The 16,510-nt window shown below is 41.0% G+C and overlaps 2 protein-coding genes across 2 annotated transcripts; one reads left to right on the top strand and one right to left on the bottom strand.

Moving 5' to 3' along the window:
- The first annotated feature begins 5,458 nt into the window (after positions 1 to 5,458).
- Positions 5,459 to 6,403, top strand: LOC132212807 (olfactory receptor 1Q1-like). The gene has a single exon (XM_059658794.1). The coding sequence runs from the start codon at positions 5,459 to 5,461 to the stop codon at positions 6,401 to 6,403; it is 945 nt and encodes a 314-aa protein (XP_059514777.1).
- A 4,908-nt stretch (positions 6,404 to 11,311) lies between these two features.
- Positions 11,312 to 12,283, bottom strand: LOC132212806 (olfactory receptor 1361-like). The gene has a single exon (XM_059658793.1). It carries the CDS (start codon positions 12,281 to 12,283, stop codon positions 11,312 to 11,314), a length of 972 nt encoding a protein of 323 aa, XP_059514776.1.
- Between the last annotated feature and the right edge of the window lie 4,227 nt (positions 12,284 to 16,510).

Below are 16,510 nucleotides of genomic sequence, written 5' to 3'. Positions count from 1 at the left end.
CAGTTTGGAGCTCACATCAGAGAACCCCATGTCCAGGCTGGTCTCCCAGGTCCTGGCTGCTCTCCTGGGATCAGCTGAGATGCCAAGCCACGGTCACTAATACTAACCGTGGAAGCGCTGCCTCACGGGCCCCACTCCCCAGAGAAGGCAGTGAGCTCGGCCAATGACACGCTTGGGAAACTGTGCTGCAGGAAGCAGGGGATTCATGTAGAAACACATGCTCAGTCCTCCCAAGGCCTTTACCGGACACGCTTTCCTGCCCCTGACAAGCAGAAGCACCCCCAGGAATCTAGCCGTTCTGCCCTTCAACCCCTTCCTGATACCTTTCTTTCTTCTGTGCTGGGCAACTTTCTCTGTCTCCTCCGAGTGGACTGCTCCGTGCTGCAGTCAAAACAAAACATGACAGCACGTGCTGCTGAAGGTGGGATGGCGTGCCAAGCCCAGCCCATTGCAGTCTAGTTGGGGGTCTGCAGTAAGGTGAGTGCCTACACTCGGGGCTGCACACCACACAGTGCTTTCTGAGCACCTTAGACTATTCCTACATAGAGTCCTAGTAATTTCTGGAGGGAAGACCATCTTGCTCAAATATTGTGCATACTGTGAAGTTTGTCTCTGACTCCCTAAGTCATCTTCCTTTTCCTCTTCTTTCCCTTCACAGCGCCTCTTCCCTACACCATCCTCAGATATGCTGTGTGTTCAGGGACTCTCTCCCCGCCACTTACTAAAACTTAACCACAAAAAGAATGAATAATTCAGTTAGTCAAGAGTGTTCCAAAAAGAAAATATCCGATGGAATTTCAGAAAGCATCAATCAGCTGGGGAGGTATTATGGGTAATCAGGGTTGGATGGTCCAAAAGTCGGCCCCTGGACACGGTTGTCCACTTTGTCTTCTCTTAACAATTGGCCCAGACTTTTCTTTCCACTTCTAGGGATTGATGATCAAACAGAGAAACTCAGAGAATAGACTGCTATCCAAGTGCCTCCTCTATTTACAAAGCTCACTTTGGAGTGAAAGGTAGCTGTATTATCAGAAAGTCTCAGCATTAGACTATTGGAAGTTATGGGGACCTATCTGTGACAGAGAGCCGAAGTTCCTAAAGAAATGTAATGCGAACCATTTCTCACTGCTTCGTAAGACTTGTCAAGGGCTTTTATGTCCACGGTCTCTTATGTTTTGTTTTGTTTTTTTTTAACAAAGACTGTGGATTGAAAACAAGTACTATTCTTCCCATTTCTCAGATGAAGAAACTGAGGGCCAAAATAGTAGTGATTTTAAGGTCTCAAAGAAAATTTTCATAGCAGATCTGAGACTAAAGCCCAAATCTTCTGGTTCCTGGGTCAAGACCCATTCTCACACACCACACTACTGCTGCTGCTTCCACATCCTTAGCTAAAGCAAGATTCTTCTCTAGTAGTTCCCCATTCTTGGCTCCCCATCCCCTTTACACACCACATTATTCTCCAGTTCCCGTAGAGAGCTGATAGGCTGCAGTATGAATCAAGCAGGATAATCTCTGCTGGCTACGAGGCAGACAAGGACTCCAAGGTTCCAGGCAACTCACCCTCCAACCACTTCTGGGGCTCTCTCTAGCCTTCTGGGGAGCTTTGTCACAGGAGTTATATGGCATTGCCCCAGGTAGCAGCATAGTCTGTTAACTGTCAAGCAGAGCTGAGTCTCTTTCTTAGGCCTCCCTAGAACTGAGAGGAGACATCCCATTTTTCCTGAACCAAGAGCACGACAAGAATGAAACATGGGAGATACGGTAAATGGGTGAGGTGGGAAAGAGCATTGCTTCCAAGTTAGACAAATTCATGATGAACCTGGCTCCAATCCTGTGCTCTGTTACCTTGGGCGTGGGGGCGGGGGGGGGGGGGGGGCGTTAATTCATCCCCTGGTCCTTAATTTCATGATCTAAAAATGGGAATAATATCTACTTCCTAATTCTATAATAAGGATTAAACTAGAAAAACTATGATAGACACTTATCACAAGATAGGTCAAATGCACAAGGTAGCACAGTGGAAAAGGAAAGTAGGAACTGCAATAGTTGGGGAAAGCTTAAAAGGAGGCATAGCCCAGTGGTTAAGAGCATGGAAATTGAGGTAAGATGGAACCGAACTTAAATTCCATTTCTACCATCTACTGACTGTGACTTTGAGCATGTTACAGAACCCCTCAGAACTCCAATGTCCTCATCTATAAATTGAGAAAATAATACCTCTATCTCAGAATTGCTGTGATCATTAAGGGAAAACACATACATAAAGCTCTTAGACCAACTTCTGGTTTACATGAAGTGCTCAACAAATGTGGTTACAACTCTTAGTTCTTATTCCTCATCATACCATAGTGAAATCAATTAAGGATAGCTCAATGGCATATTATGAATTTGTTCACTTTTATAATTGAACAAGCTAATGCTCACCCTCTTAAGCTGTACTATGGTGACATCCTTTAATTTGACATATAAAAGCAGACAGTCCAGGAGTGATGAATAAATCCATTTCCATAGGGGAGATGCTAAGTAAGCTAAAGGGGAGTGTGATGTAGCCAGACACACACAGTACTCAAGGCATTCAGACATAAGTGTAAAGTCCAGCCAGACCATTTATGCTGAGTAAATCACTTCACCTCCCTCTGCTTTGGCTTCCTCCTCCATGAAATGAGGATAAGTGACTGCTGCAGCCAGAAGTGCTGTAAGGCTTATATAAGACCATGCATCTGAAAGTGCCTTATACGGGGCAGATCTTAATTGTTTGCACTTTTATCTTCCAACGACCTAATTGTGAAGGTTAAGTATTCTTGGGATAGCCATGGACATAGCTCACTTGTGGACTGCCAACTCTGATCTCCACCCAAAAAGCTATGATTTATGACCAGAACAAATTATCATGATTACCCTGTGATGAAAGAGCAGACTCACAGAATTTTGCTTAGTTCTGAGAGCCACATTTTATTTTATTTTTTATTTAATTCTTTATTGTTTAAAATATTACATATGTCTCCTTTTTCCCCCATTGACATCTCTCCGGCCATTCCAACCACCCTGCCCCAAGCACATAACCTCATCCCCCTACCCATGTGTCCATGGATTCTGCTTATATATGCATGCATACAAGTCCTCTGGTTGATTTCTTACCCCAGCCTTCCCCTGCCTTCCCTCTGAGGTTAGACGGGGTCTGTTCACTGCTTCTCTGTCTCTGGATCTATTTTTGTTCATCAGTTTATGTTGTTCATTATATCCCACAAATGAATGAGATCATGTAACATTTCTCTTTCTCCAACTGTCTTATTTCGCTCAGCATAATGCCCTCCAGGTCCATCCATGCTGTTGCAAATGGTAAGACAATGACAAACTGGAGCAGTTTCACAGTAGAGAGGCCTGGATGGCAAAACACTGTCCTCCCTGAAAAACCTGGAGACTCTGTGTAGAGAAGACTGAAAAATTGATAGGCATAGTTGCTGGCACTGAACAGTTCCCAAAGACCAGGTACTCTCATTTAATCCTCATAACAACTTTATGAGTAATGTGCTATCAAAATCCCTCCATTTTACAGAGGAGAACACCTAGGCTCCTAGTGGGCAAGTGACTTCCTCAAGGTCATATGACTGTTAAATGAAAGCATCGGGGTTCTAGCTCACTGCACAATGCTGTCTCTGTTGATTGATGTTTAGATTTAATGTAGTAGACTTGTTCTTTGAGATTCCAGGGGACCAAATGCTGTCCAAGTAATATGACAGTAACTAGTGTTACATATAATCAAAAATTATTTTTAATGATGTGCTGACAACTAGATTAGGTATTCAATTTTTTGAGAGCAAGCAATTGGAAGCCCCTTAATCTAAAAATATTTGTATTCTGTTCATTAAAGTAATTCATTTTCTTAATAGTTCTAATTGTCCCTTCATTTGGCTCCTTTGGGGTTTTTATATCCTGAGGCAATGCAAAAGACTTGGATGGATTAAAGTATGTCTTTCATTTGTTATGTGGGAGACAGAAAATGCATAAGGTGACATCTTGAAGACTAAATGATTTAAGAAAAGAAAAATGCAATAGCTGAGAATCTGGATACTGATTCTCCTAAAACCATGTCTGTGCACTCTGAGAAGTCATTGGGCATCACTGGGGTATGCATTCCCCAAAATAGAAATTGCTGGACCAAATGACCTCTGAAATCCCTTTTAGCCAAAATGCCTATATATAGCCTGTCAACAGGTCTTATTACCATGGATGAGATGCCTTGGTTTTAATTTGAGGAGTTGTGTTATGCACTGTCACTAGCATAGCCTCTGGAGCCAGATAAACAAAACTTTAAGTTCAGATTTTGCCCTTTTATGAGCTTAAACTTTCTATACCTCAGTTTTCTCATTTGTAAAATAATAATAATAATAATAATAATAATAATAATAATAATATAATAATTGCTTCTATAGAGTTATTATAAAAATTAAATGTGATAATGTAGCAAAGTCCCTGGTTCAAGGTAAGTTCTCCGTGAATGTTAGCTACGGTGATAGTGACGATGTTAATTATAATGAAAAATTCATACCTCGTTATTTAGGAAAACAATTAAGCACTTGATCCTTTCATAAACACCATATGTAGTTTACATTGGAGCAAAAAAGTGATAGTAACTAAATGGCCTGCTCACATGTCCAAGTCTATAAAAATAACCCTTTTTGAAAAACAGTATAGAGGTTCCTCAAAAATATTAAAAACAGAATCACCATGTAATTCAACAATTCTACTTCTGGGTATTTATTCAGAGAAAACAAAAACACTAATTTGAAAAGATATATGCAACCCCATATTTACTGCAGCATTATTTACAATAGCTATGGCAGGGACACAACCTAACTGTCCATCCATGAATGAATGAACAAAGAAGATGTGACATAAATAAAGGAATATTATCCAGCCATAAAAAAAAGAATGAAATCTTGCCATTTGCAACAATGTGTATGGACTTTGAGGGTACTATGCTAGGTGAAATAAGTCAGACAGAGAAAGACAGATGCCATATGATCTCATTAATATGTGGAATCTATAGAAAAAAACTCATAGATACAGAGAACAGAGTTGAGGTTGCCAGAGGTGAAGGGTAGAGAAGGTAGGCAAAATGGATGAAAGGGATCCAAAAGTACAAACTTCCAGGTATAAAATAAATAAGCCATGGGGATACAATGGACAGCATGGTACTCGAGTTAATAATACTATACTGCAGACTGGAAAGTTGCTAACAGAGTAGATCTTAAAAGTCCTCATCACAAGAAAAAACAATTGTAATTAGTACACTAGCATGTGGATGCTAGCTAGATTTATCATGGTGATCATTCCACAATATATACTAATACTGAACCATTATATTGTACACACGAAACTAGTATCATGTTATATGTCAATTATACCTCAATAAAAAAACTAGTAATAATCATTTTTGTTCTTATGGCAACAGATGGAAAATACCAACCGGACCAGCGTATCCCATTTTGTTCTCTTGGGCATTTCTGCCTACCCACAAGAACAGATCCCCCTCTTCCTTCTTTTTCTACTTATGTATGCAATCAACATTTCTGGCAACTTTGCCATCATCACACTGATTATCTCTACTCCACAGCTCCACACCCCCATGTACATCTTCCTCAGTAACTTGGCCTTGACAGACATCTGCTTCACCTCCACCACAGTCCCCAAGATGCTGCAGAACATTTTCTCTCCTACAAAGACCATTTCCTACATGGGCTGCTTAGCCCAGACCTATTTCTTCATATGCTTTGCAGCCATGGAAAACTTCCTCCTGGCTATCATGGCCTATGACAGATACATCGCCATCTGCCACCCTTTCCGCTACCATATGATTCTGACCAAGATGCTGTGCTCACAGATGGTGGCCCTGTGCCTTATCCTCTCCCATCTTCACGCCCTGTTGCACACCTTTCTCATGGGCCGATTGATCTTCTGCGCAGATAACAGGATCCCTCACTTCTTCTGTGACCTCTACCCTCTGATGAAGTTATCCTGCTCCAGCACTCACCTCAACACCCTGATGATTCACACAGAAGGTGTTATTGTCATCAACGGAGCTCTGGCCTTCATCATTGCCTCCTATGCCTGCATCATCTCAGTGGTCCTCCGGAGTCCCTCAGACAAGGGCAAGTGGAGAGCCTTTTCTACCTGTGGGTCCCACCTCACGGTGGTGGCTATCTTCTATGGCACGCTCACATGGCTCTACTTCCAGCCTATTACCAGCTATTCGGTGGCCAAGGGTCGCATCCTGACAGTCATGCACACAGTGGTGACCCCCATGATGAACCCCTTCATTTACAGCCTGAGAAATGGGGATGTCAAGAGAGCCTTCAGGAAATGGAGGAGCAGATCATGGATTTCTTTCTTTAGATGAAACCCCAAAACACTGTTCCAAATTTTATCTGTGATTCTGGGGAAACAGTTTTGTCCCTCGCATATTTTTCTTTTAGAACTTCCTAGAAATATCTATATTAAGTACATCTCACAGACTTTCTCTTTGGATATTGTCCTGAGATATTCCTTAAACCCAAAGCACATGAAACTATGTATTTAGTGTAAAACAATAGCATGGCTTTGGTTATAGTTGAGGTTGTTTTCTGGCCCAGTCATTAAACACTCAGGTTCTAATGCTCAGAGTTAGTTAGATGCAAGGAACAAAAACCAATTCTCATTGAATCGTGAAGGTAATATGGTTATTGAAAATGTACATGAATTTTCCAAGAAGATTAAGTGATGAGGCTCAATAAAATAGAAAAGAAACACAGTCAGAATCATACCTCAGAGTGGTCTGATGAGCTCAATGCTGTAATCACCACACTGTTCACTGCCACTGTATCCCCAACAACAATAGTTACCAGCAACAGTCACTGGGCATAGCCCTTGGAGGCCTGAAGACCAGATGCGGCCACCTCCAGAAAGAACTGCCCAGCTCTTATTCTTTGCACCAACACATCCAGATTCAAATAAGGTGGTACAGGTGAATGGCCAAGTCTTGGTCACTCGCCCATGTTCTAGTTCATAGGGAAGCTGAGAGAGCAACACGGCTGCTTTTATTCTCTATGATAGAAGGAGGTTCTGTCTCTGACCAAGATAAATAAAATGGGGGAATTATTTCAATATAGGGAAAGGGATATAATGACTAATGTCCATTGAATAAGGTCAGGAGTTACAGTTGCCTCTTTCAACCTGCAGACTTTAGACTGAGAAATAAATGTCTGTTGTTATAAATACAGAGTTTTGGATTATTTCTTACTCAGTGCTTTGAAGGAAATCCCAAATACAATACAAGTATACTATGAACTGCTATTCAGTCAATAAAAAGAATGAGGCAGATTAACTCCTGACCTTACTCTCAGTTCAGCAATAGTCTCTAGGTACATATAGATACCCAAGCTTTACCTAGCAGCTCTTTGTACTTATATCCCATTATTTCTTCATTGGTATGCTAATAATAACAGAATATACATACATGGTACTTACTATGGGCTGGTCACTCTTATGAGTGCTTTACATAATACAGGCTAGAGCAAAAGTAAATTTATAGTTGTTCGTATGGAAAAGAACACAATTAATTAATAAATAACAATACCAAAATAAACTGTTTCACACTCACAACTATAAACCTACTTTTGCCACACCCTGTATATCAAATCATCATGTTCTAAACTTAAATTTATACTATTTTTATTTTTAAAAAATAAAATAACATAAATAAGGAAACTTTCTGGTGTTTTGCCCTTGCTCCCTGATGACTTCAGCATCTGATTCTCTAACTCTCTCCACTGCTACTTATCACCACTTTGGAAATACAAATGTCCATGTAACTGGTTTATCTTACAAACAACTTGGGTTCTCAGTTCCTGACCTGTTTAGCTTCAGCAATCTTTTACTTTACCCCATCTTAACCACCCACTCAGGTATGGTCATATCTTAGACTTTGCCATTATAAATAACCAGAGGCCCAGTGCATGAAATTCATACACTGGGGGGTCCCTCAGCCTGGCCTGTGCCCTCTCACAATCCGGGAGCCCCGCAATTGATCGCCCCAAAGAGGTAGGCCCCACCCACCACAGCACCACCATCGGGTAGCCTGGACCTCCCTCTTTGGGGCAATCGATTGTGCCCTGATTGATCATGCCCCCCCGACCCCCGCGGCCTCCCTCTGCAGGGCGATCATGTGATCGATCATGCCTCCACAGAGGGATGCCCTGCCCACCCACAGCAGCCCACCAGTCAGTGGCCTGGGCCTCCCTTTTTGGGGCAATCATGGAGCCCCCCAATTGATCGATCACCCCACCGGCCGGTGGCCTGGGCCTCCCTCTGCAGAGCAATCATGGGGCGATAGCCAGGCCCCTGACCAATCGCATTGCACCTGCCTTGGCTGGCCTGGTGCCAGTGGGTGTCACAGCATGGTCGTCCAGAAGGTCGTCCAGATGGTCATTTTGCTGTTCAGTCGTTCAGTCGATTTGCATATTATGCTTTTGTTATTATAGATTACACCACAGGTGAATCTCAATTTTAAACTTTTCACTTCCTACCAGCTACTATATTTTCACCTTATTTAATTTAGTTCTTCAACTACAATTCTCTGACATCACTGAGATCTATTGTCCCTTGAAATTGATTTTCATTACCCATCATCTAATTTATGCCCTTCCTTCCCACCTTTACAAGAATACATTTTATGGTCCAGAACTGTAAACAACCTTCTTGTAAACACCCTTAATTCTTTTGTTCCCTTTAGCTCTACCCAGCCCTAGGTAAACCCAGCATTTTGTTTATTCATGATTGTACTTGATTACCTGATCATTGTTGCAGAATATCAACAACCATGCTGACATGACTAATATTAAACTTGTAAATGAAATACCTAAATGGGCACTCAATACTGGCAGAATTGAGGCTTACCATAACATTTTTCTAGTACTTCACTTTCTCAAACTCTAGCATATTTCACATAATTTCTTTCTACAATTCTCAAAAACAATCCTGCTCCCTGCCACTCTCAGCTGAAGTCTTTTCAAGTATATGCCATCTTCCCACTATCAAATCGACCAGCCCATCTGCATACTCTGACTTCCTTTATGTTACAGGGAAAGAAGTGGCTCATCTCCTAGATAAAAACATCCCCTTAATAGATATGCATCCCATTTCAAGGACTCTATTCCTGCAATTAATTACTTTCTTTCTTGAATCCTGAATATTTCATTATATACTGAATTATTTCTACCAGTAAATGATGCTGCATGTCACCAGTCTTTACAAAAATTAGAAGAAATTCTCCATTGACTCTTGTCCTCCTCAAGTTACACACCACTTTTTAAATCTATCTTCTTTTTTTCTAAATTATACTTGAGAAATGTCTATTATCACAGCCTCCACTTTCTCACTTGCAACCTATATGTATAAAAGCCTAAGCGACCGTTACAACCAAATGACCACTTACTATGATGCTCACTGTCCACCAGGGGACAGATGTTCAATGCAGGAGCTGCCCCCTGGTGGTCAGTGCACTCCACAGCTAACCTTCCACAGACGGCCAACCACCCGTGGTCCCTCCCCCCATTCCTCACCCCCAGCCAGCAGGCCCCGATCAGCCCACCACCCACCTGCTGTGGTGGTGGCACGGCAGCAAGGGAAGGAGGGGGAGAGGTGAGGAACCGTGCGGTGGTGGGGCGCTGACGGCAGTGGCATCCGGCGTCCATTCCTTCCACACCTGGCCAGGCAACCATTGCCTCTTCTCCTGACCCCATTTGGGACCTTAGGGCCCCAGGCTGGGACAGGGAACTGGGGGTGGATGGCAGCAGACACAGCCCCTTTCCCAGGAAGGCCAAGGGCCAGCTCCCTCCAAGGGCTGTGGCCAACCTCCTGCAGTCCCTCCCCTGGCCGGCCAACCTCCCGTGATCCCTCCCCCCATCCCTCCCCACAGCTGGCAGACCCCAATTGGCCCTGATTGCTGGCCAGGCCTAGGGACTTTACCCGTGCACAAATTCGTGCATCAGGCCTCTAGTTGTATCATAAAATGACAATAATTGTCACTTTTCCCCTAACACTTCACTTGACTGGCTTTACCATGGTTTCCAATAATCTATATCTTGTCAAATCTAATAATTGATTATCTGCTCTCATTAATGACTTCTTAACTGCATTTGAGAAAGTGACCACTCCCATTTTCCAGAAACACTCTTTCCTAGGATTCAGGCATATCAAACTTACCTTCTTTCTTCCTGTAAATAGCCATTTCTCACTTTCCTTTGCTGTCTCCTCTCCCAGACCTCTAAACGCTGGCATGAACAACCATCTTGGGACTCTGTTCATAGTCGTCTTTTCTATATTTTCTCATTAGGTGATTTTACCCAGCCCCATGGCTTCAAATATCATCTACATTTTGTTGTGACATGTCCATCTCAAGACAATGCCTTAAGTCTCAAGAATTATGTATTTAACTGCTTATGAAAGATCTCCACTTTGATAGATATCACAAAATATGGCCAAAAACAAGTTATTGATTTTGCACCCCCCTCCCACCATATCTATATGCCCCCACTTCCACAGAGCCTTCCACATATAATTATTCCACCCATTTTCACAGTCCATCCTTGGTTCTTCCTTTTCCCTTACATATCGTGTCTAGTCTCTCAGTGTGTCTCAACAGCTCTACTTACCATATGCCCCATATCTGACCACCTACTCCTGATGTTAGAGCCACTATGAAGATTCCCCTCCACTCTTTATTATCAGTGACCTACACTGTCTTTTATGAAGTGACACAAAATTTCAGATGAAATAATCCAGTCACTATAAGTATTAAACTGTTTATTATTACTGTGAGTTTGGAATAATGAGAAATCATAAAATTATTACCATTGTAAGAGAGGTTTAGACTACTCTATGGTTTGCTGAAAAATCTCTCTTCTGTATAGTGGTATTGTACCTCACTTTGACTTCTCTCTGGAAAACAGTACATGCTATATCGTCACTAAAATGATCAAATTTCTGCAGGCCATGCTGATCTGTAATAATTCGACTTAGTACTCCCCCATGCCTCATATTAGATCTGAAAGATGAGAGGTTCAAGTTTGATGATTTAAAAGTATCTTTTCAGTTCCAAAGTGATGAGATTCTAAGTCAGTCAACAGGGACCAGAACTATTTATTCAAAAATGTACTTCTTGCCAAATCCAAATAAGACGGAGTCCACAGAAAAGATTAGCCCACAGGAATGTGACCATACCAGTTAACAGGAGTGCAACCATCTCTTCGAGGCATTTTCCAGTTAGAACTTAACTTTCCCGGGTGGCCTGGGACCCAGGCTGGAAGTTTCCTGAAATGCAGAGTTTCCTGGAAAGCCTTTGCAGAGCTCCCTTGACCTCCTGGTTCCTCAGGCTGTAGATCAGTGGGTTTAGCATAGGGGTAACTACTGTGTAAAAGATGGCGACCTGGCGATCCTGATCCAAGTCATAGCTGGAGGAGGGCCGAAGGTACATGCGGATCACAGAGCCATATAGGAGCAGCACAACCAGAATGTGGGAGCCACAAGTGGACAGAGCTTTGCGCAGGGCAGCAACTGAGTGCATATGGGCTATGGCAACACCAATGCGGGCATAGGAACCCAGAATGAAGAAGAAGGGACTGATCACCACAGCTACCCCTTCAGTAAATATTAGCATTTCACTGACTACTGGTCGGGTGCAGGAGAGCTTCAGTAAGGGTGTGATGTCACAGAAGAAGTGGGTGACCTGGTTGCCACAAAAGGTTAAACGGGTGACCAACACACTATAAAGGAGGCTGTTGAGGCTGACAACCACCCATGAGGTCAAGGTTATGTATAGAAAGAAGCGACGGCTGATAATGGCAGAGTATCTTAAGGGGTCACAGATGGCAACATAGCGGTCATAGGCCATGGCAGCCAACAGGTGGCCTTCCATGCTGCCCACAGCCATAAAAAAGAACAGCTGGAGCATGCAGTGATTAAAGGAGATGGTTTTATTCACAGACAGTGTGTGGACCAGCATTTGGGGAACAGTGATGGTTGTGAGGAATATGTCAATCAAGGAAAGCTGGCAGAGCAGGAAATACATGGTGGTCTGAAGCTTGGCATCTGAGAGGGCAACAATTACCAACAGGGCATTGCCTATAACTGCCACCAGGTACATAGCAAGGACAATCCCAAAAATAACTGGCTGCATCTCTGGACAGCTGGACAGGCCCAATAAGACAAAGTCCGTTACTTCCGTCCTGTTTCTAGTGGCCATAAGACACAATCCACATTCCCTGCGAAAAGCAAGTGTTAAGATCAAATAATGCTGAAATTTACTCTGGGATAACTATTAGGAAACATCTTTTCTTGCATGAATGGCTCTAGTTTCCGAAAGAGTTGTTTGTTTGTTTTTTCATTTAATTCATTTCCCTTGCCATGATCTTTCTATCCAACCACTCACTCATCCACTCTTTAGTTTATTCCAGGTTCATTGATTGATCACTGAGAATCTTTCAATTTGATAGATATGAAGGACAGCAAGATAAATTACACATGGTCTCTGCTTTTAAGAAATTCACTATATGACAAGAAAAGCATCACACTATACACAAAATTTCCTTGATGCTTGTTATGAGCTGAAGAGCATACTAAATATCACACATTTGGTTCTCACAACAATCCCATGTGATAGAAACTACAGTACTTTCAGACCCATATTACAGATAAGGAAAGTAAATCAAAGAGACTACTGTATTAAAGATCTGAGAGACAAAAACTAGACTTGACCCTGTATAGCTTTGTTGGACTTAAGCACCACACTTGGCTAGCTGTCAGAGTTGGAGAGGAAAGGGAAAGATGTCAAGACTCCAGCCAGATGTCAGTCTCTACATTCTTGATGGGGGCACTGGAGTAAAAATCTGGTCCTAACTTTGTATGTTCCTTTGGGAGGGGAGTTTTTATTCCATTAAGTCAACTAAATTTACCTGAAATGAGAGTAGAAGCGATTAATATAATCATTAATTTTATTAATGATTAATTTTCAATTAATAATAAAATCTTACAGGGATAGAATTCTCATGTCTTTTCAGCTCAGGTTTTCCCTATAGGCAGATCTACATGGTACACCAAAGAGGTAACTTTCTGAGGCTGCTATATGGATAAGGATATTTTGATGCAATACTATTTTCCTTTGTGAATGTGAGAAAATAATTTTAAAATAGTAGAGTATAAGAGAACATATAATGAAAAGCAGAGTTCTCTAACTTTGCCCACCTCCATGTTTAATTAGTTTTAACTCGTCTGGTGGTTCATAACGTTAATGCCTTTAAATAATATACTATTTATTTATAATCTATGTAACAATTTTATCAATTTAGGATTATCTTTTGACTTTATTATGAAAGATGAAGTTTTATCTTGTTTACATAATCCTTACTCTTTTCTTCTCCCTTTCCCCCATTTTGGATGATTATTTTAGTTCTCCAATTAGTTACTTTTTTGCTTTTAAATAACATAGTTAAATCTGTATTTCTTATTCCATCAAGTTAAGGCTATACCTATCATCTTCACCCCTGCAACCTCCCTAACTTTGGAAAGCTGTACTATATTTGTTTATTGTCAAGATTGAAAAAAAAGATATAAATTAGGAGTTATAACTATAGGTAACTCTTCCAGGTAAAAGAGAGTCAACAGACAACATTTATATTAGTATAACTATGTAAGTATGTTTCACTGCAGAGCCAAATGGTGTGCTATGGTTACATTTATTCTTTGATGAGACCAGTGTTCCACCCAACTAAAGGAGAATACTCCTAACATTGAGATAAAGAATCAAAACTATTTAAGGACATCTCTCTTGGTGCTTTCTTTAATCTAAAGATCACACATAAAGCAGAAACTTAAAATGTAAAACTTACCTTTTGTCTCTATTTCTCCCTGTATCCTTCTCTGTGCCCATAGATATAGCTCAGCTATATGCTATTGTGGTCCTATTACTCATTCAAGGCAGTGGCCACATAGGGATGTCTATATTGAGGTATAGATGAAAGTGAAAGAGAAGAAGAGATAAGAAGAAAGGGAGAGGGAATAAGCCTCTTCCAGGGGAAAGGGAGAGAAAATGGCTTCTAAGGGGCAAAAAGAAACAAAACATATAGATTTATCCACTATGAGGATAAGAATGTAATAACATAGAGTCCATTTTTCCCAAGTACAGCATAACTGTATTTTTAAACCAATTATATGCAATAAGAGTAATAAGCAGTTGTAGTGCTCTTACTCGCTGACTTCATCAAGAGTCATCTCTTTATCTTTCCTATTTTTCAATATCTCAACATGCTCCCATCAGAGCCTGAGCTCTGTGGATCCAGTTCAGACAACTTTGAGGGATCAAGGATGCTGATGCCAGAGAGAAGAGTAATTTGTTAAAATAAATATGAAGGTATGCACATGTACAGATTTGAACACCTTAAGATAGTAACCTAAACTGAAATCTGGCAAACAAAAACAAAAGGAAGAATCCCTGAAATGAGAACAAAAAGTATCTCAGGTCCTCTAATCCTACCTGGTGCTTCAGGGACATCTAGATAATAGTTAAGGGAGGGAGCTAGAGGGTCAAGGCCTAAACCTGCTTACCGGTATTCTTGTCTTTCTTTGATGAAAGCACAAAGGGTCATATGAGTCTTCACTGTTTTATCAACATCTAAATCCTAGGAATGTGTACTAGTTAATGTCTTTAGTCTAAATTCTATTTCTAGTCTATACCCTGTGTTGATGAACCACAAATATTGAATCTGAGATATGTAAATTAGAACTTCCTTTTTCTCTGTCTCAAGAATATATCTTCCAAATTCTTACAAGATAAATTGGATCCGCTGTCACACATTTCTTGTACCTGGAAACTATGAAATGTCTCTCCATACCCTATCTTATTGCATGATTATATTCTCCACCCACACCTTCATTTTTTCACTCAAAAACCGACCCCTTCGTGTTATTATTGACAATTCCTCCATCCCATTGCTTACCTTTATTTTAATACTTTTACCACATTCTATTCATTGGTCTTCTTGGAACAAATATCATACAATTTTCTAACAAGAGGATTATAATGTCTTATTTTCTATTCCCTTTTTATTTACTATTAGGGAGATTATAACCTTATCCTCACCTTTTCTCTGTATCCAACATCATACGCTCAAGTTAGAAAGTCTGAGTAGAGCTCCTAGCTACCTTCTCACAAAATTAGAGATTGCCTTTGTGTAATTCTCCATAAAAGCCCTCTTAAGCCCTGACCGGTTTGGCTCAGTGGATAGAGCATCGGCCTGCGGACTGAGGGGTCCCTGGTTCGATTCTGGTCATGGGCATGTACCTTGGTTGTGGGCACATCCCCAGTAGGGGGTGTACAGGGGCAGCTGATCGATGTTTCTCTCTCATCAATGTTCCTGACTCTCTATCCCTGTCCTTTCCTCTCTGTAAAAAATCAATAAAATATATTTTAAAAAAAAAAAAAAGCCCTCTTAGGACAACTCATCCCATTGAGGCAGCCTTGCTTACATGTATGCACTCTGAGACTCTAGCAACCCCAGAAGCCTCCAATTGAGTTCGGATGAAATATTGATTAGAATGGGCTGAGCCCTTCTATTTCTCTTTATAAACACGGACTGTAGCTCAGGAGTCTGCTCCTCCTTCCTTGTACCTAGATCTCACTGAGGCAAAAAAAAAAAATTTTTCTGAAAACAAGTATGTCTTTAGGGAAGGTCTACCCTATGGGGATCACCATAGCTTTGCATAGTGTCAACAGATGGGCAAGAAAAAACCCCAAGGAGAAATTGATTCTCATTTTATCACCTCAAGAAACCATCTTTTCTAACCTATCCAACTAATGCAGCTGAATTATTTTAATTCAGCTGCATTAGTTGCAAGGCATGAGGCTTTATGAGATAGCAATAGGACAACTCTGACCACTCTCCAATGCCTTCCTCATTTCCCACCCTCATCTAATAGCATGCTTTTGCTGGATTTCATCCAGCCACTTTATCTATTTTGATTTAAACAAGTCTTTGAGTATAAAAGAAAGAGCAGGATGTAGAGCAGCACATCAAAAAATCTGAGACTATGCGAACTGGAGAAATATTTTGTCTCATTTTAAAATATAGTAATAATGACATACGGCTTATTGATATAGATTATATATTATGGGAATGGTTACAAACTGAATACATACCAGTATTTTCCACCATTGACCTGCACAGAAGAAACTCAGTCCCATGCTAACTACTAATTGGTAAATATGATCAAAATTCATTGGAAACACAAAGAGATTCTAATCAATCAAAATGTAATCAATTTCCTCAAAAAGTGTAATACATTTATTTTTGTTTGCAGAGCAGCTATTTGATTTTCTAACAGTCCTACTTACTTCGGGGGAAAAGTAAGAGGACTGAAAATGGTTGGATGAGATTCATTTCTCCCAGTCTCACCCTAAGCGGACAGTCCCGAATTT

The sequence above is a fragment of the Myotis daubentonii genome, chromosome 11 (genome assembly GCF_963259705.1).
Source record: "Myotis daubentonii chromosome 11, mMyoDau2.1, whole genome shotgun sequence".
Taxonomy (NCBI): Eukaryota; Metazoa; Chordata; class Mammalia; order Chiroptera; family Vespertilionidae; genus Myotis; species Myotis daubentonii.
Note: the sequence above shows the minus strand (reverse complement) of the source record. Positions and strands in the feature narration are given on the sequence as shown.